The sequence below is a fragment of the Mirounga leonina genome, unplaced genomic scaffold (genome assembly GCF_011800145.1).
Source record: "Mirounga leonina isolate KUSES-001 unplaced genomic scaffold, KU_Mleo_1.0 Mir_106, whole genome shotgun sequence".
NCBI lineage: Eukaryota > Metazoa > Chordata > Mammalia > Carnivora > Phocidae > Mirounga > Mirounga leonina.
Window position 1 is genome coordinate 1,878,079 of NW_023270232.1, and position 24,622 is coordinate 1,902,700.

The 24,622-nt window shown below is 36.1% G+C and overlaps 1 protein-coding gene across 1 annotated transcript in view; it reads right to left on the reverse strand.

The window, feature by feature from the left end:
• Window positions 1–24,622, reverse strand: part of LOC118017833 (catenin alpha-3-like) — a 1,833,615-nt gene that overhangs the window by 183,504 nt on the left and 1,625,489 nt on the right. Inside the window, exon 15 of the mRNA XM_035016112.1 lies at window positions 2,040–2,132. Within this exon, the coding sequence (XP_034872003.1) occupies window positions 2,040–2,132 (93 nt within the window). The remainder of the gene's footprint in view (window positions 1–2,039; window positions 2,133–24,622) is intronic.

Sequence of the window (24,622 nt, forward strand, 5' to 3'; positions counted from 1 at the left end):
ACAGCTTCCTGGGGAATTCCACAGAGCAATTTCAGAAAAGCCTCAAGGCAGGAAGTGAAGAAAATCTAAACTACTTGGAATTTATGCAGAGAGATTTACTAGAGCAGAGAGTGGCCAGGTTGAATATAACGTTGCTTCCAGTAGATTTGATGGTTAGGGATCTATCTTGCCATGAGACAGTAGTGAGGGTATTGCCCAGGTGCATTCCAAATGAACTGGCCTTCCAGGGAGCTGTGCACAGTGGAACACAAATCCAGAATACAGAGCAGCTCCAGGGTGATTTCTACATGGTTAGGAACAGTGGCTTCTATGAAAGATTCTTAAGATCCAGGACCATGGAGATCATCAACTTCTTAACCTACAATAGTCCAGTTGCCATCTAGCTGGCCTGTAACCCCAGCCAAGAACAAAAACGCAAATCAAAATAGTAGTAATAAGCTTATTTTCTTAGCATATAAATTTTAACGTTTATAAAACACTTTCATTTGCATTATCTTCTTTGAAGTTATCAATAATGCTGTAAGAAGGTATGATATTATTTTTCTCATTTTCAGATAAAGAAACTTGAAGTTTCTAAGCTTTAAGGTCTTAACCAAGGCTTCATTGTCTACATGTGATGATCCAGAATGAGAACTATGGCATGTTTATCCTAATCCCAGCATCTTTCTAAGGTACATTTATTTTAACATAATTTCCTCCTATCAGTTACTTCGTAAATCCTGACAACTACCCTCCACCTCCATGGCTCAGCCGCAGCTGAAGTGAATCACTCACTCACTTACCTGAAAGCATAAGCAAACTATGCCATTAGCAAAACTTATTTCCCATTCCATTGCCATTTGGAAAAATTGAGCTACTACCAAAGATGCCTACTACATTGGAAGGAAACTTCTTTCAGATGTTGGGTGCCCCCAGACAGTTCCCAACATGAACTGGCTTCTAGAGGGCTGGGAATTAACCCAAATAATCAGCAAGGAATGGAAACTCAAGAAAACCACCATTTCTAATAAAACACAGGTGTTACGACTAATATATATCAGTTCTAAGTAATCTGAACATTTGAACACATGGAACTTTCTTAAATTTATCTTTTCCTATCCATCTCCAAATGTAATGTCACTGAATTTAACTAATTAATAGCAGTAATAATGGTGATGATAATTATACTATCCCTACGACAACTACAATAATAACTCATGACTATTGAGAACTTACTAGGAGCTAAGCAGTGTGTTGAGTGCTCTACTAGTTAGCTGAGTTATTCCCACAATAATCCACATATAGAGAGTACTCTTAGTATCCTCACTTTACAAATCAGGGAACCAAGTAAGAGAAAGGCTGAGTGAGTTTCCCAGGTGACACAGTAAGGAAATGGCTAATTCAGATGTGTTCTGGGACAGTCTTAGCTGCCATGTTATACTGCCTGGCTTTCAGACCCAAGTTCTGTAGTCTGGTCTGCAGTTGCAAGCTATCATTGGCTAGGAAACCAGACTTTCACAGATTCCCAAGCACTGGGTATAAGGGTATAAGTAAAGTGAAATACAATACCTCAGAGTAATTCAGAAGTTGGTTAGCATCTTCAGAGGGGTGTGTGTGTGTGTGTGTGTGTGTGTGTGTGTGTTGAAGGTAAGAAGAGAAGGCGGCATTGCAGAAAGGAAGAAAAGTATAGGGGTAGTTTCTCAGAAATATTTTTTTTCTAGAATTTCAGAGTATATTTATAACTTCTTGTTTTCTCTTTTCTACTTTAAACAAATGTGTACACATTTCAATTCCATATTTCCATGACTGCTATAAAGATCAAAAGTGGCATGTAGTGATTTGCTACCTGACCAGAAATGGTCTCACTGTTTTCAAGATCAAGGACATTTTCAAGGTCAAGGAAGTAAGTCCCCTCATGCTGTGGTCCCTGCATTCTGAAGCTCTTCTTCCCGGGCTTTTGCAAAACCATCTCCAGATCCTGGAGTCCCACCTGTGAGAGGCTGTCTGATTGACAAGAAGAGGGCACAGCCTACAGCTCTCCTCCCAGGGAGGTGACTTACCCGGTCAGTTTTCCCTTCAGTCTGAATGCTGGTGTGACTGCGCACCTCATGTTCCTCCTCCAAGTCAGAAACATCCTCCAGTTCCTCCGGGGTCTATAAAAAGAAAGCAAAGCATTGTTGGTGAGAATGCAAAATGGAAAAACGTCTGGCAGTACTTCAAGAAGAAAGCACAGAGTTACCAATATGACCCAGAAATCCTACTCCTAGGTATATACCCAAGAGAAATGAAAATAAGTGTCCACACAAAAACTTGGAAAAAGAAATGTTCATAGCTGCACCAATCATAATAGCCAAAAAGTGGAAACAACTCAAACATACATCTACTGAGGAATAAACAAAATTCTATAGAATAGAATATTATTTGGCTATAAAAAGAAACAGAGTACTGATACATGCTGTGACATAGATGAACCTTGAAGATGTTATGATAAGTGAAAGAAGTCAATCACAAAAGACCACATGTTGTGTGATTCCATTTGTATGAAATGTCTAGAATAGGCAAGTCTGTAGAGACAGAAATTTGATTAGTGGTTCTTAAAGGAGGGGGGAGGAGGGAGTGGGCAATGACCGCTTATGGGTATGCAGTCTCTCTTTGGGATGCTCACAATGTCCTAGAATTAGATAGTGGTGATGATCACATGATCATGTGCATATACTAAATAACCCCGTTTTATACTTTAAAATGGTGAATGTTAGGGTATATGAATTATATTCCAATAAATTTTGAAAGAAAAAGAAAGCAAAATAATCAGGAGGAAGTTTTTTGGGGGTGAATAGCGATTTGGCTATCCCTATGTGCTCATCACAAACCAAGGTGTTCGTGTGTGATAAATAGATGGGATAATTCTAATTAAAACTATATGACATGATAATGGCACCAAAAATTACTAAGAATTTAAATTTTCTAGGAAATTAAATAATAAATATTTTAACTTCGGTGTCTAAATAGCTAACCTACTTCCGTTTCTTTTTTTCAGTTTCAGCTTAAACATCTTGTATCTGGGTGGTGTCTGGCTCAGGAAGAGCTGGACGGGGTTGGATTCCTCCGCCAAACTTTCCCTGACCTCTCCACTTCCACTGTCTTGATGTTCACCAGACTTGACTGCAGCGTTGTTGCTGAATCAAGCAGCCAGTCCTTGTTTACCCTGTGATGCAAGGACTGGGTCTGCCCTGCTTACTGTCTTATCACTACAATGAAGTACATCCATACTTTTGAATGGATGAAGCAAAATTATCAGTGATAGCTGAAAAGAACACTGGATATGAGCAAAACAAAACATATCAATGGCAACAGCAAACACTTGTCCTCACTGTACCTCTACTGTGCTTCCATCTTCTGTATTTCAAAATTTTTTGTTTTATGCTGTAGTAGCCAATCTTAATCTTCATCTAATCTTAAGTATCTAATCTAATCTCAATCTCTTCTCCTTAATCTCAATGGGGCAATAATGTAAAGATAGCTGTCACTATTGCAAATCCAAGTAAAAGTACTTAACAAGAATTAATTTGATATTTGTTTTCATTTAAATTATGTATGATTCATGTAATACAGAGCCTAGGTAAGAAATCCAGAAATCAAACAGGTTTCATGAAAAGCAAACAAATGTGAAGTGGGAGATCTCTTCTCTACACCTGGCTGTTAAAAACTGGGCGAGGGCCAGGGTTGCCTCCTCAGTCCGACCCTGGTTTCCCTTAAACCTTGCTCTGCACACAGGCCCTTTATTTATTTTCAGAGCTGTGGAGAGTTTACCTTCCCTTGGGACCACTCCAGAGATGGGAACTTGCCATAATTAGCTCACACTGTGGAGCAAAACTACCTATTTCCTACCACTAACGGCCTCAGATTCGTTCCCATCTCATGGATCTTTAACCAGCATTTTCTTTGCTTTCTAACCCTTGCCCTGAGCATCACTCAACCCTCTCCATTTATGTCAACCGACTCCGATTGGATATTAATAGTCCCTCTCTTGCCAAAGTCTCTGATATGTTTGAGTAACTGTTGTGTATTTTTATCTCTACATGCAGTCCCTCTTTGCAGCGATATATGTGCAGCTAGGCTCACAGGGCAATTTATTCTTTTTCCTTAGGTATTAATAACATGAGTTCACCACTGTGGAATTTCTACACAATCACGTGTTTTATTATTAGCCATTTTTGTGTATTCTTCCCACAGTATTCTTGGGAAAGAATCTTTGCAATTTCTTTCCTTGATACATCACCAGCCCCTGAAACTGCTGAATAAATTCAGTTATCAGATTTCTTTTCTTGGGTCCTGTTGTTTTGCAATGGACTGCTGCCTGGTGCCCCTACTGTGATCTGTTCCTTATAAATGTCTGCTGTTAATTACTTGGATTATACTCTACCATGAAGTGACATATAACTTCATCATTGATTCCCGTATTTTATTCAACTCAAAATAAAGTGATTTAACAGAAACTGAGAACAACTGCTGCTGTCAGAAGTCACAAGTAACATTTTTGTTGGTGATACTGTAGGAAGAGATAAGTCTACCATTTATGCCCACATCCTTCAGCGCTCTTTTTTTTTTTTTTTTTTTTTGTCTTTAACATAAGACTGACCTCTTCTTTTCAGGAACAAAATCAGTGGGGGAGTGTTCAAAACATTTGCTGGCAGCATTTTGCATTCTGTAAGGCAAGCAGTTGGCTGGTATTGCAAAAATAAAAAGTTGAATATACAATGTTATTGTTTAAGTGGAAACTAAGAAAGAAATAGGAGTACTCTAATCACTTTTGAGGTGACATTAACTCCTTCAGGGCTGAAGACAAATAATAATAGAGCAAACACTGTGACGGGGGGAGGAAGGCGGGGCTACGCTATATTATACACAGCTTGCTTCTATGCATCCAGTAACTTTGGAAGGTGCAAACATCTGGAAGATGTATGTTTGTGTGTGTGTGTGTTTAATCAATTTTCATTCTAGGGGAGGGGAGACCAACTGTCTTAGGGCAGTGTCATGTAGTGGAAAGACCCAATAATGTTAAGTAATACAGACCTAAATTTGAATTCTGGCCCTCCGATTGGTGATTGTGGGGCTTTGGCATTTTGCGTACCATTTTAAATATTGGTTTCCTCAGAACAAGGTTTGTTTTTGTGTTTGTTTTTTATTATGTTCAGTGAGTCACTGTATAGTACATCATTAGTTTTTGATGTGGTGTTCAATGATTCAGTAGTTACGTATAACACCCAGTGCTCATCACAGCATATGCCCTCCTTAATACCCATCACACTGTTACCCCCTCTCCCCACCCCCTCCCATCTGAAACCCTCAGTTTGTTTCCCCAGGGTCCATGAGAACAAAGTTTTAGATAATAATAACTAATCCTGAAGTTTGTGGTGAGGCTCAATTGTACTAAGATGCTTTAAGTAGGAATTGCTTAGCCCATGGATAGCTGGAATGCAGGAAAAGTTTGTTTCTATTGCTTTTTTTCCTCTTCCTCCACTATTCTATCTCCCATCCCATTAAAACTCTTTATACTTTTGGATGAAACATTTGTAGCAATTTGGATACCTCCATTTTACTCCAGATTTGTTATTCTGGATTGATCTGATACTTACTAGCTGCTTCTAGTTACATTCAACCCGTTTTGAGTATCTGTTGTGCTATGCTACACAGGGTTTAATATAATTCCACACATACTGCTTTCTCCTAAAGTCCAAGTAAAGATCTTTTTTGATCTGATTTTACTCATTGCATAAGAGTAAAATTATCCCTTAAGCTCATCCCAGCAAAGACTCACTCTCACATAGATTCTCAGTGATGATGGAAATGACTTCCCCTCTCTGAGCTGGGCTGTCTCTAAACCAAACCAAGAGGAAGATATCCTCCCCCCCAGCCCCTGCCCTGGAAAGAGTGTTAATAAACTCAGTCATTACTCATTTATGTCTCATATCAGAATTCAGGAAAACTATTTCATGTCTTTTTATTTTAACTCTTGTTGTGAAGCCTTTCTTAGGCAGCTCAAAGTGATTTGAAATTAGCTTAGTTTCCTCACTGGTAAAATGGCAAAAATATTACCTAATTCTTAGGGTCATTGTGAGGATAAAATAAGATGATGAACTGGAACATTATTCAGTGACTAGAAAGTATTGAAGTTTAACACTGTTTATGATTATTATAAATTATTATTATTAATTTTATTACAAGGCCCCACTTTATGCAAAAGAGGCCAGAAAAGATAGAACTTGGAAATATTCAGGTTGAGGTTTTCATATAGAAACTGAAGCTGCAATAAACTATAGTGTTACATTAAACTTCAGGGTCACAATAAATTGGTAGTTTTAATGTATATATATACTTACTGATATAGAAATGACTGCATTTATATATCTTTTTTCCCAAGGCACTTAATGCTCTCTCTGGACCTTATCTCATTAATTCTTTCAGCATTCCTAATGAGACAGTATGCAGTATTATTATACATAAAAATTCACTAGTACAGACTTTGTAAATGTTTAACATTAAAATCTGTAAATAAGAAACTTGTGGTCATCGAAGAGAAAAAAAAGAAGGAAAGGAAAAGAGGAAAGAAGAGAAAGAAGAAAAAAAACAGAAAAAAATAGACAAAAGGTAGTCTAGGAATAGGAGTCATGCTTGATATTTTCCTCTCAAATTGAGGTTGAATTCTAAATCCTAAATGTGAGTTAGTCATAAATCATATTTCTCTGACTATCCACCTCTGGCTCACTAATATCAAGTAACTGCTCCAGAGGTATCAGGAACAGTCTGACACTCAGGGAAGCTGTTAGGAAGGGGGCTACAGGGTCTTCTTCCAAAGCAGGTAGTGGGAATAGCATGCTCAGTCAGGTCCTCCTAGCTGATCTGACAACACAATGATTTTGGAATGTCAAAGTGAAGAGCCTAGAATTAAAATACATTTTATAAGAGGACTAGATACATTAATACATAATTTCAAATTATAGAAAACTAAGAAATGCCTTTTTTGCTGAAAACACATCCACAGGCACCTTTTCTACTCCTCAGACATGTCCCACTCATCTGCTCATTCCACATCAGGCTCTTCGGCTCTGTATCTACTGCTCTCTTGCCTGACATGGCTGGATCCTCCTCCCCATGGGAGTCCAGATGGGCTATCTTCAGCCCTATCCAGTCATCTCTGGTTGGTCTATCCGAAAGAAATCCCTTCCCCTACTTCATTTATTTATTACATTACCCTGTATTTCTTTCTTTAGCTCTCTCGTTATGATCATAACCTGAAATTATATTTTTCTTTTCTTGTTCTTTTTTCTTTTTTTGAGAGGAAGTATGTTTTGGTCTTTTCCCATTAGAACATAAATTCCATGAGAATAAGGATGTTGTCTGTCTTGTTTACCACTCTGAGCACCTTGAAACAAAATACACTCTATACTCAATAAAAATATCCTAACTGAATAAAGGGATAAATGATTTAATGACTAATAAGCTTTGGTATCAATGTCAAAAGAATGTCAAGGAACATTTTTAAGTTATAGAGTAATGTTTAGTCTTTTCCCTTCTGCCTTCAGTAAGTGTTGATTTAATGATTCTTTGCTTAAGGGAAAGTTTGAGGCAAAGATTCCCATATTTCATTTTTTAAAAAAAAGACTAGGAAATTAGAAATAATAGATTTTGTGTAGAGAGAGAGAGATCTTCCATGAGCTCAAAATTCTCAGATTTGGAAGACTAGGAAGATGTCTACATATCCCATTAAAAGTTCAGTATGGATGTAAAAAAACTTCAGAGAAAACACCATCTTCTAAACTCAGACCAGAGTTTCACATCTTCCCATAAAGTATCATGGAAACAGCAAGTAGTAAACCTGAAGGAGCTACATGGGCTAGGACAATGGGTATCTCATTGGTAACCAATCTGGGAAAATGACAAGTAATTGATGGGTCTTTCTGATGTCTTGATATAGTCTAAGCCTCTAGAAAAGAGTCTCCCAAACTTGGCACTATGGACATCTTGCTCTAAATAATTCTGGTTGCAAGAGACTATCTTGCATATTGTGGGCTGTTTAGCACTATCCCTAGCCTCTACCCACTACATGCAGTAGGAAGCCTCCCAAGTTGTAACAATCAAAAGTATCTGCAGACATTTCCAAATGTCCCTCTGCCCCCGCCATGGGGAGGGGGGAGGAATCACCCCTGTTTGAGACCTACTGATCTAGAACTTTGGTTCACCTGGTCCAACACAAGTGATAGAGGTAAAGGGAAGTTCCAATGACTATGTTTAAATTCCCATGAGCAAAGGTAAAACCAGGTTAACTTAGAGAATATACAAATAAAAAGTCATTTTTTTTTCTACATCTGAGTTTGTAGACTGAAATTCATACCCCACATAGCACCATTATGGTTACCAGACAGAAGAGGGCACTGTTTATTCATTTTAGTCCCAACCAAACACCTGAGATTTATGAAAATAAAATTACGAACTTGGTCGCCGTTATACTGCCGGCATTTAATGACCTGCTTTCATTCTGTGGTACTTCTTTCAACTTTTATTAGTAATGAAGAAATGATTACCTAAAGATATGCAGTGATAGTCCAAGTTTTCTTGATCAGTATTAAAGAGGTTAAAAAAATCAAATTAAGTCATCTCAACTAACATATTTGAGTGTCTATTTTTTATGCATAGAAACAGGCTATTATTCTAGATTCTGGGGATCTTGAGCAAATAAAATATAATCCTTGCCCTCAAGAGAGATAAAGGGTAAGGATATTAAATGGAAATAAAAGATACTCCCTAGAGTTACATGGTTTGAGACTGAGATTGAATAGTAAGACATAGAGAAATTTCCTTAGAAATGTCAGGCAGAAGAGGGGAAGGAGTGTAAAGTATCTCAGGTTAACCTGGGAAGACATTTCTCGTATTATCAGAAAGCTGGTGGGTTTGTGCTATTGTGGTAGATTAATGAACTTGAAGTTGGGATACCTGGGTTTTCATTCTAACTTTGTCATCAATTAGTTGTATGTTGTTGGACAAATGTCATAATTTTTTTATGCTTCAATTTTCTCATCTTTAAAATCAGGATGGGAAGTAGGTAAAACTTGATATTTTCTGTAAGTTCCTCAAATTTTAAGATTTTATGAGTTCATGCTTAAACTGAAAAAATAATGTGGATGAAGTGTTTCCTCAGTACTAGGAAACCTCAATACTAGAAGAGATCTGGTAAATCCATTCATTCCAGTTAAACCAAATTCACTCCAATTCATCATACCAGTCTCTTGAATACATGTATCTGCTCACTCACACAAGGAATGAGAAGGCATCTAGTATTATTATGTTTTATAACTCCAGTGCCTAACAAAATCCTGGCAAAAAGTAGGTACACAATAAATATGGTTTTTAGTGAATTTATACAAGGAAGAAAATAAATAGAGAAGGAAATAAAGAATGATGTAAATAAAGACATATTTCTCTATTTGTCATGATAGATCATTGGTAGATTTTCTTCTTATAATCGTTCAAAAAACAATTCAAAATGGCCTCCAGGTACCATTATCATCCCTCTATGTTTCATAAGCCATTTCTTCTTTTCCAATATGCTAAGAATATAACACCATATAAATTATTCCATATGGTGAAACTAAGAAGCCTGGGTGAGTATTATATCCCTTAAAGGCTACAATAATTGAAATATAGTTTGACAAAGCTAAGTTGCAGAATATAAAAAAAATATACACTAAAGTAAGAGGAAAGAATACATCTACAATGTATAAGAGGATATAATTTAACATGTAGTCAAATAGGACAACCTGGGCAGATAAATCCTGAACGTGTAGAATATTGCTGACAGAGGAGACACAATCTTAGTTGTTCATGCATTTTCTATGAAATAAGTTTCTCTGTTAGTTTGCTACTTAAAAACCAATCCAGGCCAGCAAACATCAAATAATGGATCATACAAAAGGCCTTATGGTTGAGCCTGGCTTATGATGATTATCATAAGTGGTGATCATTATAATCACTTAAGTTTATATAAAGCCTTTCTAAGGACTCAAGTAATGATAGAATCACACAGGGTAAAGCATATTTTAGCCTTAATCCTTTTTTCTATCAGGAAGCTGTGGCAGTCATGCCTCTGTTCCAAAGACACCAATGAGGCTAATAATAGTAGAAAAGCACAGAGCAAATCAGCAAGAGGGTCATAAATGAAAGTAGCATCATCAATATCGTGGTATTTATTCAACCACCAAATGAGCTGGTGATCCAGTTCTAATTCCCAGGACTGCATATCTAATTCAAGGAAACTGTCATAAGAAGTATTCCAGCTTGACGTTTAAATGAAGATATGAAAGACTAATGAAGCCATGAAGAATAGGGTTTGAATGAAAGCATATTTTTGGAAAGTTCAAGTATGAGAAACATCCTGGTTCAGATCAGGATCCTTGACATTCTTCTTTTTGGGAACAGAAAGGTGAGGTAATCATTTTTAATCAAGGTCTTAATATTATTCATTAACAGCACTCTGCTGGGTTATTCCACATTCCTTTTCTCATTCAATCTTAACAATAAATCTGAAGAGGCAAATGTTACCATTTTAATACCATAGTTGAGGAAACTGAGCCCTGGAGTTAACAAAACCTATCCAACATTGCACAGTTAAACAGCTACCTCAAAGTAGGTCCTGTGCTTGTTTTATGAGCCAGCATGGTAGACACAAATGCATGGTAAATGTGGGAACTGAGTAGTTAAAATTTACAAGTCTAGGAGCACCTGGGTGGCTCAGTTGGTTAGGCGACTGCCTTTGGCTTAGAACATGATCCCAGGGTCCTGGGATCGAGCCCCGCATCGGGCTCCCTGCTCGGCGGGACACCTGCTTCTCCCTCTCCCACTCCCCCTGCTTGTGTTCCCTCTCTCTCTGTCTCTCTCTGTGTCAAATAAATCAATAAATAAAATCTTTAAAAGAAAATTTACAAGTCTAGAAAATAAGTTTCAAACAGCACGAATATACTACTTATAGAGCAAGGCAGGCCAGGTATTTAGGGATTGTGATCAGCAGCTCACCAGTAGATCGGTCCTTAATCTCCTCTTCCCCCTGCTGGATATAATTTCTAGACCTCAGTAAACTTGGCATCTGGAGCAAATAGATGATTCAGCCTTTCTTCATTGCGCCACATCACCCACCTTGAACCATACATTGTTTTTAGAAACTCAACTGAAAGAAATACTGCTTATTGCTCAGGATGGCACCCTGGCTTCAAGTTATACCAAACTTGAGATGAATTCAATTTTGGTCCCTAGCATGAGCAAAAGTGTGCCAATAAATTTGAAAGAAAAAAAAAATGCTCCTGAGTCATTCTTTTTTTTTCTTCTTTTTTTCAAGTTCTATATGAATTAAGCTATACAGATCAGCAAAACGATTAAATGTGTTCTGGACAGAGCTGTGAGGTTATATTCAATTTCCAAATTATGAGCAGAAAACCTAAGGTAAGTATCTTGCCAAAGTTCCTACATTGAGGCTAGAACTGTGGTGGAGCATATTATAAAGACTGAGAATCTGGTTCTAAGTCAAATGCTCCCTTTAATAGCTTGTGACCTTGAACAGATACTTCACTTGTTGAGAACTCAACTTCTTCAGAAGTAAATGAAAAGGACTGAACTACATGATTTTAAAAATGCCATTCAGTTCTATTGTTCACTCTACAAGTCTATTGCAGGTTTGTTTACAATGAACATTGAAACAAAATGCATATTTTTTTTAAGAAAAACTTGAAGTAGCAGAACACCCTTTTGAAATGCTGCATGCAACTTTAGATCACAAGTCCCTTTTGACTTGTTACCTCTCAGGAAGTTTGAGACAACTTTTTTTAAACTTGTTTTATCCAGGACTACATAGGAAGATGGTTCTTCAGAGGCAGGGGATGATGATGCCATAGAGAATTATGGCACTACAAGTACTCCCCCTGCTCTGTGGATGGGAGGTGTGCTGTTTTGGAAACAATACAACAATAATGGCAAGAGTCGTGGAGGTGGCGGTAATGATGTGGTGGCAGGAGGAATTGTGAGGGTAGTAATGACAGCCACAGCAGATGACTAACCACCACCCTGAGCTTCAACTTTTGGTATGGACACTGCTACCATGAAGATCAGACAAATTCTACTGTATTTGAGTGAGGAAAGTCTCACCTTTCCATCAAACTCTATGCCAAACAGACTCTCTATATGTGCATTTGTGTTCTTACCCTTAGAATAGACAGCTGACAAGAGGTTATCTAACTGAAAACTTATTAATTTTTCTGTTTCAAAGAAGCTATTCTAAAAATATTAAAATAAGGGTTTCAGAGGGGTGCCTGGGTGGCTCAGTCGGTTAAGTGTCTGACTCTTGATTTCAGCTCAGGTCATGATCTCACGATTGTGAGGTTGAGCCCCGACTTGGGCTCTACACTCAGCACAGAGTCTGCTTAAGATTCTCTCTCAACCTCTGCCCCTCCACTCCCCACCCACACTCTCACTCACGTGCGTGTTCTCTCTCTCTCAAAATAAATACATAAGTAAAAGAGTTTCAGAGAATATCTAATGGTAAAGAAAATGCACTCAATATACTTTTAACTGAATGTATACATACATACATATTCTAATTATATAAAACATTGCATATATACGAGACAGAGTTGTGTGGTATTATATGCACTTTTTCTTCTTCGTAATTGTTTTATTTTAAAATTTTTACAACAATAAATTATTACCTTTATCATCGGGGGGGGGAAACAAGTAATAAGTGTTACAAGAAAATCTGCTTCAGGTTGAATGTGCCATTTCAAGGACATGTCAGCATTAAAAAAAAAAAGAGCAAGATTGCAAAACTCACTGCAGGGGGAGCTGGCCTTGTTACTTTGCAATAGGTCTATCAACACGGCATGATACTCGAAGCTGATGTGGACACAGACAAAAGCTTTCAATAAGGGAGAGGAAAATTGAGGCATATGTCTTCATTATCAGAGCAAACACTACAGAAGACTGTGATAGCAGAAACAGAGAAATATCCCATACCTGGCTCTCAGGCTATGTCCCCATATTCCACAGTGTCCTTTTGGATCCATGGATGTGTAGGAGCCCTTGTTTCATTATGTCATGTATCACATTTTCAGTGTCTTGGAAACTGGTTTTACAGAGCGTTCCTTTTTTTTTTTTTTTAATATTTTACTTATTTATTTGTCAGAGAGGGAGAGAGCACAAGCAGGAGGAGTGGCAGGCAGAGAGAGAAGCAGGCTCCCTGCTGAGCAGCCAGCCAGATGCAAGACTCGATCCTAGGGACCCTGGGATCATGACCTGAGCCGAAGGCAGCTGCTTGACCAAATGAGCCACCCAGGAGTCCCTTACAGAGTGTTCCTTAACAAAGATTTTGAGGGAAAGGAAAGTTGTGGTTTGATTTCCCAGTAGAGGATATATATATTTAACCTACAGGAAATGTTTTACTTCCAGAAATTGTTAAGGCAGCCAGGTATAATATCAACGGTCCTAACCAAATTCATTTATCTAGATTTGCAAAGTAATCGCAGGCACGGTAATAAAGCAAAAAACTGCCTGGTGTTTTCCAGCCATGGATATTATGTAAGGCAAAGGCGTCCAAACCTGACACTCCTATTTCACTGAACTAAAAAATGGAAAAATATGAAAGAAGTTCCACATTACTGAGGAGATGTTGCTCAGTAAGACAGTAATTCAGATCTATATTAGAGTTTTGTACATATTATTCAGGGTTATTGGATTGAAGTTTGCTTTATGGGACATGAGAATTCCCTACACTAGTAGAAAAAAATAGCTTAAGTTGGCAGCTTATATATAAAATAGAATACTCGAATGCAACAAAACAAATATTTGGACAACCCCTAAGGAAGAATTATACTCTCTAATATAAAGGGACTTTTAAGTCCCCAAACTAAAAGGCCTATTTGTAGAAGCAAGTGACTACATCATTGTTGAAGATGTCGTCAGATGTAAATGGTTGTGAAACTAGCTCATGGCAAATGCACCGTGCTGTTTCTACACAGGCCTGTCCTGATCAATGGAATTAGGACGTGTGGTAGAGGCAAACCTAGTAGGGAAATTAGGTTTAAAAAATGTTCACATGTTCCTCAACACATTAAGCATATACATACCACAGAATCCAGTCACTTGACTCCTAGATATTTAACCCAAAGAAATGAAAACGTATATTCACACAAAGACTTGCTCACAAATAATCATAGCAGCTAGTTTTGTAATAGCCAACTAATGGATACAGCTCAGATATTCATCAGAGGGCTGATATAACCAACCATATGTCCATTCAGTATGATATTATTCAATTATGAAAAGGAATGGATTATTGATACAAGTAACAACATTTATGGATCTCAAAATAATTATGCTTAGTGAAAGAAGCCAAATAAGAGTACTTATGGTATAATTCTATTTATATAACCTTATAGAAATTACAAAGCAACCTATAGGAACAGAAATCAGATTGCTGGTCATTTGGGTCAGGGGGAAGGAATGATTAGATTACAGTTTTAGATTTTGATGTATATGTTTCTTATCATGATTGTGGTGATAGTTTCCAGTCTGTATATGTTTGTCTATAAAACGTACCAAATTGTATGCTTTAATATGCACAGTTTATTAGATTCAACTCTACATCCATAATGCTGTCAAAAATTTGCATTTACTTATTCAAATGCCTATCTAGACACATATTACTGAAGTAGCAGTTGTTTGCTTAGCCCAAGACTATAATTATCAGTGGGACTATGCATCCTGAAGTTACATCAGATGAGTCCATGAAAGGAGGAATACTGTAAGTTCATGATTAATCAATTAATATCTAAACTTTTTTGCTATTTAATAAAATGGATTTCAGTTCATAGTGAGGGACCACATATTTAATCAAAATGTTCAATTTTTGTTGTCAATGTTAATTTTAAATGTGAAACTGTTACCAAAAATGAGCTTCAATTAAGGCATCTAATCCATGGGTCATCATACCAGAGGTGCTTAGAGGTAAGAAACAGTACACTTTTAGTAAGAATAATGCCAACTGCATGCTCTTCTGTGTGGACATGAATAGGAAAAGACCACTGATGAGAATGACAATATATTCTAGCAGCAATGTGATTTTTCTGTCACTTAACTTGTGTTTATAAAATATCAAACCAAGCTTTAAACTTTTTTTTTTTTTTACTTCATTCAAGGCAATGGTTTTCAAAAAACTTGGTAGCAGAACCCCTTTCTTAAATGAAATTATAGGATGTTAATATTAACAACCATACAACAAGGTAACATGAAACTATTCTGACTAAATCATAAAGTTATGAAGCAGATGTGCATGTGCATGTGTGTGTGTGTGTACATGGTTTGAAGCCTAGAGAGTCAGGCCTCTCTCCTGCCCACCTTTAGTTCCCACCAGGAAATAATTCTACCCATGCTGACTATCTAATAATCACAGCTTAGGTACTACTACACTTTCACTCTGGAGAGCTTAATCCTTGACATGTAAGCAGAAGTTGGTCCATGCTATTTCAGAAAGGCATCATCAAACTTTGGGTTAAATGTGAAGAATTAAAGATAATTATATACCTAGACTTCTCTTATATATGACTAATGTGACTATACGTTTAGTTCATTTTAAAACATAACAGTAAAATAATAAAATAGCAATTACAAATGTTCATTGTAATAAATACAGAAGGCATCTACTGTATTTTATCTGCTTTAATGATGTGTCACTTTGTCTTTTATCCAGGTAACCTCCCTTTCGTTACTGCTCCCTTTTATCCCTATTTACCAGCAGTAGTCTTAGATGTCACCAGACCCAAAAAACCACTCAGGCTATCTTTAGATGAACAATATTAATTTGTCATCTATTTATAACACTGAAGTTATACAATAAATAAAAATAACAATAACATGTACTATGTATAAACAAATAATTTTTTTTACAGCCTGACCAAAAAGATCCTAAGCACTCTTCAGCTGAACTATTGTTTTCTTATTTTTCAACTCTCATCTTTTATTCTTATCTTCTACCTATTTTAAATAATTCAGTATGCCGGTCATTTCTTTTTCTAACATTGTTCTGTCTTAAAAATCCCTTTTCCCTACAGATCCCATTCCCCGTCCAGAAACAAGAAATAATATATGGTCTCTGGAAAGGAGACATTGTTCTAAAATTAGTTTTACAATAGGAGAGACAATATACTTTGGAAACCAGATCCCTGCTATCTGTGTGGCAAAGTGAAATAGTATGCCATATTTTATCTAAGAGAATTGACTTTGATTTAATTAATCTCAATGACTGTGGGGTGTGTACGTATGTGTGTGTATGTGTGACACTATTCTTTTAAAATTTGAAGGTATCAAACTTTGCTTTTTATTAATATTCAAAAAGAGAACATTTTTAAATAGACATAGTTTACATTCAGAAGATATTCATGGATTACTAACTAGGTATGAAGTGTAGCATGTTTAGGTGTTGTGGGACTGTCATCAATCATAGGAGGGCATCATCTTTATGAAGCTAATGCAATATAGTCTAAGTTCTGTGCACTGAGTTTTGGTCAAAATTTCATGAATATTGAAATATATTATTCGTATTCTCCTATCAACATGCATCTTTATTTGCACAGTGGAAAACTTTTTGGTTTATACAAAATGTCCTGTTTGATTTGTTTTGCTAGAATCTACAAACCGCCCTGTATAACTTTATCACTAATATTTACAAATTGCTTTAGCTACATACTAAAGTGAACAGTACAGCCAGTGCTCCTCAAGATTTTCCAGGATCTTGTAGATATATATATTTTTTTTATTCCTCATGTTGCTTAAGCATCTTTTGATCCTACTAAGGGATTAGGCTGTTAAAATACTGCTTTCATTTTAGACCTCAACTCTGCACTCTTTGTATAATGGAAAAAAATTAAAAGAACTCTATTATATATTGAACTTAATAAGGAATAAGTTCAGTGTTTGTGGGCAAGAAGTCAGAATAACTAGCTTCTCCTCCTTGCTTTTTCTTCATTCATTAACTTTTTATTTAATATGTATTCATTAAAATGCCAGATAATGTAGTAGTTGCTAATTATAGGATGACCAATAAAGAACTGATATTGTATCAAACAGGTTTCCCCATGCAATGGGATAATATCCCTTATTTATTCTCTATGGAAAGGTTATTTGGTATTTGGTTTCATGTACCATAAAATAAAGATAGCTATCCCTGCCTTCTTCATGTTTTACACTTTACCTCTTCTTCATCGAGACGTTGTTATGGTCAATTCAGTTGATAGATGTGGATTTAACTCTGTATATACATAATGTAAGGCACACTTTTCATTTTTATATGAAACTAGCTTTATAGAGTCTCTCAGTTCAGGCCACATAGTAGGTTCTCACTAAAACTTTCTTTTTTTCTCTCTTTCCTAAGATTGCAGTATAGGAGATAAATTAAGACCATGCACAACAGAATGAAAAACAAAATGAATTCCAATTCTGATACACCACAGATTAGTTGTGTGGCATTGGGGAAGTATATTTAATTTTGATATACCTCTATTACAAGGTTGCTATAAAAAAAAGAGAGTAAGCACTCACATAAATATCAGTTATCATGTCATTCTACCTAATGTCAAGGAATATTACCCACTATGTCTAACTAATAATGTTCTTGGAATACTAAATAAAGAATATTAGACCAGGTGTTAGAAGATTTGTCCTGGCTCGGGGCGCCTGGGTGGCTCAGTTGGTTAAGCAACTGCCTTCGGCTCAGGTCATGATCCTGGAGTCCCAGGATCGAGTCCCGCATCGGGCTCCCTGCGCAGCAGGGAGTCTGCCTTCTCTCTGACCCTCCCCCCTCTCATGCTCTCTATCTCATTCTCTCTCTCAAATAAATAAATAAATAAATAATCTTTAAAAAAAAAAAAAAAAGATTTGTCCTGGTTCAATCACTGACTGACTAGGTAATGTTGATTATGTTACTTTAAACTTCTGAAGTCTAGATTCCTCATTCTTTAAAAATGGGACTCATTTCATTATATATGAAAGGACTGTAAAGTCTCAATGAGTAAGATATATGAAAATTATTAAAGTATGTTATGAATATCAATTGGGGGACAGCTGTAAATATAATTAAGAAATCATTAAGTAGCATCACCTTTTACTTTTACCTAAACTTTGTTTTGTTAGATAATTGAAAACACTCAGAAGAATCAACTCTTTTTTTTTTTTTTATTCGAGAGAGAGAGAGAGAGAATGAGAGAGAGCACATGAGAGGGAGGAGGGTCAGAGGGAGAAACAGACTCACTGCCAAGCAGGGAGCCCGATGCGGGACTCCATCCAGGGACTCCAGGATCATGACCTGAGCCGAAGGCAGTCGCTTAACCAACTGAGCCACCCAGGTGCCCAGAAGAATCAACTCTTAAAGAAGCTAAGTTGGACTCGGAGAAAGTGTGAAATAATTTTTAAAACCTGAAAGTGTCTTCTTTTTAAAAGCCATACTAAAGGTAAAAAAGAAAGTCAGAAGAGAGAGCAAGAGGGCAGCAGAGATCTGAAACGATGTGAGAAATGGTTCAAAATGGGAGGAATTGCAAATGTTTGTAGTTACCTTAATCAAATGGAACTATATACCAGAAGCTGCAAAATAACCCAGGTGAGAAGGATAGTGGCTTTCATACATTTTGTGTTTCTCTCTATGGTGTACATTTTCCACATAAAAGTTCACTCAGGTATCCTATATACATAATGTGACTGGAGATATCATTCAACTAGAAAACCAGATGCTCTACCCACTAAAGGCCTCTCTGACCAACACAGAGGCTGTAATTTATTTTTTTGGAAGATTCAGTAAAACACAGTAGCTCAAGAAGTAGAGGTCAACAGTTAAAATTATGTCAAGTTTCTTAATTAAACAAAGATCTTTATTAGTCTTTGGCGTAATTTTGCTAATTCATAGTTAAACAGTAGAAATTAAAAATCAATAAATTTTATTGCTTATAAATCTCTACACCCAATTTAAAACAGTGCTTGATGTAGCTAGATAGAGGGCCTTCTTTCATTCAACCCTCTATGACTTAAAAACAAAAAACAAAAACACCTCTCCAAAGTTCTTTGTGTGTGTGTGTGTGTGTGTGTGTATTTAAGATTTTATTTATTCATTTGAGAGAGAGAGAGAGAGCACAAGCTGGGGGGAAGGGCAGGGGGAGAGGGAGAAGCAGAGTCCCCACTGAGGGAACCCCACAGGGTCTTGGGATCATGACCTGAGCCGAAAGCAGACGCTTAACCAACTGAGCCACCCAGGTGCCCCGCAAATTTGTATTTTTAAAGACATGTTTGTAACTTTAGTTCGAGATCCAGAGTAATTATTTGTTACTATTTATTGAGCAAGGACTGTGGATTAGGAACCTGACAATTCACTTGACCCGTATTATCTCACTTAATACCCCAAACTACATTATGACATAATAATTTTTATTTTACAAGTAAGATCACCAATTTTAAATAAGGAATACCTTTGATCAATGATATAATGGTTGCTATACTCTATGATGGCTGAACAAAAGCTATTTCCATGTGGTCAAATCTTTGTATTTTGTTAAGGCAGAGAAAACAAAAATACATTTATTTATGATAATTCTTTATGTAATTTGTCCATTTGACGATCATAAGCCTCATTTTCAGGTTTGATGGGCAATGATTAGACATCTGGATCTTTATACATTACTCTCTCTGAATGAAAGTTATTTAATCTTCATTTTTTCACGATTTCAAATTCCTGCACTAAAGGACCAGGGAAGCCAAAGGTCTCCCAGGCTTTCTGGTCAGATTGTCTGCCTCTGCCCTTTGTGATTTTCTCCTGCCAACTGAATGAAGGAAATTCTAAAATCTGACAGATTAGCAATGAAATCTTTTATACCATTTCTTGAGATTCATCTCAGATTTATGGCTGCACACTTAGAGATACCATGATGCAGAAATATTGGGAAGAAATAAAACTGTATTTTCCCCTTTCTGACTTTAGTGGAGTACAATTTCCATTTATTCACAATGTATTTCCTCACACAATATGTTCTTCACACAGAAGGCTATAAATCTGGAAATATTTATAGGCAACACTACCCCTGATGCCATTTATACCTTGCTGGCATTTTGTTCCAGCTCCTGAGAGCCACCCATATCTCATATGAATGGCTTACAATATGTACGGACTTAGATTTTCCTCTGTGAAATGAAAGGTCCTTTGACTACAGTACTCTTAGTTTGATTTATTATTAATAACATAAACCTGCTAATGAGCTAAGAGAAAATCTTCATATGAGTGTTCAGAGTTTCCCAACTCTAGGTTTACAAGCTTTACAAGTCAGCTTTAAATTTGGGGAGTGAGAGGTTTTCCCACCTTTTCCTATCTATTTCTATAAAAGTATTCAATACATGTAAATCATAATATTTTTCATATTACAACAGAGAAGCACAATTGTTCTTCCCAGTGTGGTCACATGTTTGTTAAGCAAAGGGCATGGGCGCTGCAAACATTGCACAGCTCTGGGTGGGACTCTAAGGCAGCAGGGCCCAGTCTTGAACCATCCTTGAGAATGTTTGGATCAGACTAGGATGGAATATCCTGGATGGAACTCCAGCAAAGGGGCTTTTTCCTAGTAATTTAGTGAGGGGCCAGGAGAGTCCCTGGGATATGTTACACAGGGGTTTTGTGGTTCTGAAAATGGCCTTACTAGTGAAATACAAGGGTCTTGTAATTTCATTCTAGATAACAATGCTTAAAGCAGCTGCAGACCTTCAGGAGAAGGTGAGGTTTTGAGCAGTCACTCCCTTTGTATGCAGGATACAAACCAGTATTCCTGCTAACTCACTGTCAGGATGAGAGAGAGACCCTGTTTGTTACTCCTAATCCTTCAAAATTTCACACCAAAAGCAGAGAGCTAGAAGAAGTGTGATTCTTATTTAGTTAAACTCCTTTCTCCTTCTAATCATTTCCAGATAAGTATAGTAAGAATCAGTGAATTCTAAGAAAGAAATTAATTTTTAGACACATTTCAAGGGTGTGAATAATCCAAAGGCAAAACAGAGAAATAAAGATAAAAATCTAGCCTCCAGACATAATGCACCCTAGGAACACAGATATATGCCACAATTTCTATAAAATACTCTTTTTAAGTCATTTAAGCTTAATCTGTAATACCATCAGGCATTGAGGTTCTATTTTTTTCTTCATGTATTTGTCCCTTTCTAGCAATAAAATGACCCATTGTTGTCACTGTTGAACAACAATCCTGAATAGCCATTTAAGAACAATGTATCCTACTCTGCAAATCCCATACTTCATGGTTTAAGCAGAAATGTGACCAACATATTTTTTGAACTCCGATGTAAATGACTGTAAATTAATATTTTTAATGATCATAACAGAAGTAAATTTTGACTATTCAGTATCTTGTATGGTTGATGGACAGTATCTTCTCTCTTAGATTATGCTTGTTTTTTACTTTAAGGGAATTTGTTATTGTTGCTGCTGGTGGTGGGGATGGTTGTTGAAGACAAGAAAGGGTTAGGGGAGATGATAATCTAAGAGCATTTAGATAGAAAATTTTAAGAGAAGGCTTTTACTTGCAGTATAGTTTTCTTAATGGTAATTAGTTTAAAATAAAATTTCAGGAATTCATGAGATTATAAATTCACACTAAGGAATGCTGATATTGATACAAAGAATAGAAAAGAGATGACTCCCTAAAATTTGAGACTTTTTTTTAAAAGATGACCTCAGTTAAAATACAGTTAAAATATAAAATCAACACACACTTGCTAGGATAAGAGACATAGGAAATCATCAATTGTGAAGAAAATATTAAGCCTATGACGAATTTAGCTTAGTTTGACTCAAACATACATAAAATAAGATTATAAGGAATGAATTATAGTATTTATCAAATATAGATTAAGGTTTTATTTTTTATCTAACACTCCAATGGATTGATTATGCAACCCTTAGGAAACCAATTTTTTATTTCATAGTGATATAATGTCTAAAGAAAATAATGTCAGACATAGGAGGAATTGTTCTAAAACTGAATTTAGGGAGTCACACACAAAAAAAGTCATCTATAGCCATCCATTCCCATTCAAGTACTACCTAGAAGCTGACAGCATTGTGTATTTTAAGGCAGATGTTTCCTTTTAGAGAAGATAGATGCCCTAGTTATTAAAGCTGATATAATAAATAAAATCCACATATAATCAACTGTTCTTAATGTGATTCTATTTTCATCAATCTTCTCATAATTTGGCTTCCTGTGTAATTTTCCTATGATTGGAAAACATATAGGTGAAACATGTTAATCAATAAGTCTCCTTAAGAATTACATCTCTTATTATAAATTAAAATGCACAATCATGGTTTATATCCTTTATTTTCCAAGAAATTTAATTATCATGACTCAGTATTCATTAGCTAAAGCAATATCTAACAAAGGATGAACAAAGATGATTTATTTTTCTGAATGTACAAAATTCTGTCTCTGGAAAAAGTTTCAACCACATAACCTCCCTTTTGACAGTGTTGTGAAATTGTCCTGTGATTTCTTTTTTTTTTTTTTTTTTAAGGTTTTATTTATTTATCTGAGAGAGAGAATGGGAGACAGAGAGCATGCGAGGGGGAGGGTCAGAGGGAGAAGCAGACTCCCTGCTGAGCAGGGAGCCTGATGTGGGACTCGATCCTGGGACTCCAGGATCGTGACCTGAGCCGAAGGCTGTTGCTTAACCAACTGAGCCACCCAAGCGCCCCTGTCCTGTGATTTCTTTTAGATATTTATAAACTACACCATAGGAGATGTTATTTTTTAATAATACAGTATAATGAACATCTTGTTCATGCAACTGTCTAGGTACTTAGCTCTCCCTACCAAAGCCTATCAGTGCTTACTTAGAAGTGTGCTCGGTTTAACAAACATCATATATACAATCTAACAACCCCTAAATAGTTATCAGTTTATCAAATTATTGAGAAATGTGGGGGAAAATATATGTTGCTTATCCATATATACAGTCATTGGTAGCATTATCTCCATATTACAGAATCCCAAGAAGCTGAAAATCAGTTTATCCCATATTATTCTGCTAAGACCTGGTAGAGACAGTTTTGAGGCAGACAAGACCTGTCTGACTCCAACATGGAACTCTTTTTATGATACTGTAACAGTAACTCGACAACCATAAAATGATACATTTCAAAGACATTTTAAGGATTAAGGATCTGACAACAATGGGCAACACTTGTTGTTTGGTACTATTTTCCCCCTCAATTCTAAGTTTATAGATACTACTGGCAAAAATTGTTTAGAAATAAAAAAAGAATATAAAAATAATAAATGAAACTAGTATATGGAAAGAAAAAGTGAATTGCAGAGGAGGGAAAGTTAGATCGTTTTTTAAGATGGTGAAGCCATCTTGCAATCTGAACATAGAAAGCCAAGTGAAGCAGTAAAACTACCTTAATTTCTGATGATGTAATATACTATATTTTGTGTACTTTTATTTAGAAAATATTTTAAAACAAAAATGCTCATATTTTCCCTACTAGAATACATCACCATCAGTGTTACAGAACTCAGTGGTAAAAATATAAGTCCTTTAACAGGCATATGCTATCCCCAAAACTGGAATATATATATGCATTATTGATTGAAATATGCTCACATTATCAAAAACTATGGAGTTATTTCAGTATTTCTAAAGCTTGCTATTAAGATATGGAGCAATAACTGCTGAAATACGAGGGAAGATATACATTTTTCATTAAAACCATTTTTTAAATTTTGTTCAGAGAGCTAACTGGTCTATATATATGTACATATATATCTATATATTTGTTGTTGGTGTTAAGTAGGCTCTACACCCAATTTGGGGCTCACACTCATGACCTGGAGATTAAGAGTCACATGCTCTACCAACTGAGCCAGCCAGAAGCCCCTAACATGTCCATATTTTTGTTTGCTTGTTTACTTGTTTCTGAAAAGTTGAAATAGGCCCCAGGAAAAGAACTTACAGCACTGATAAAACTGTCGCTTTTTGATTTGGTAGTTAAATATATCATCCCTCTGTCTATTAAGCACAGTAGTTCTGTCACAAATCTTGTTTCTACTTACAATTAATTAAGCAAAACTAAAATGTTTAAAGCTACTACAAATCAAATTTAATTTAAATGCCTACAATAATTTAAACAAAGATAAATGGAATGGCTTTCTTATGCTTCATTACTTCCCTTAATTCCTTTTAAAACACTTCCATAGGAAAAGTTCTGAGGATGGGAAAGGAAAGGTTGACCACTGGGATCCCAATTAAACTACCAAACCAATAACTTAACCCCCAGGTGGTCTTTCCACTTTCTCCATTGCCTTTGTCACCTCAATATTTTGATGTGAATTTTTTAAAACACATATGGTACAATTGTTACAGCCTGATTTATCTTGAACTTTAAACCATATGTCAGTTCTAATGTAGAAATGTAATCTTGATTTAGGTGTCTAATTTAAAAGATGGTTAAATTGTAAATTAATTACTTACAAGTTTAAAATATGTCTTACAGTATGTTCCTAGATTG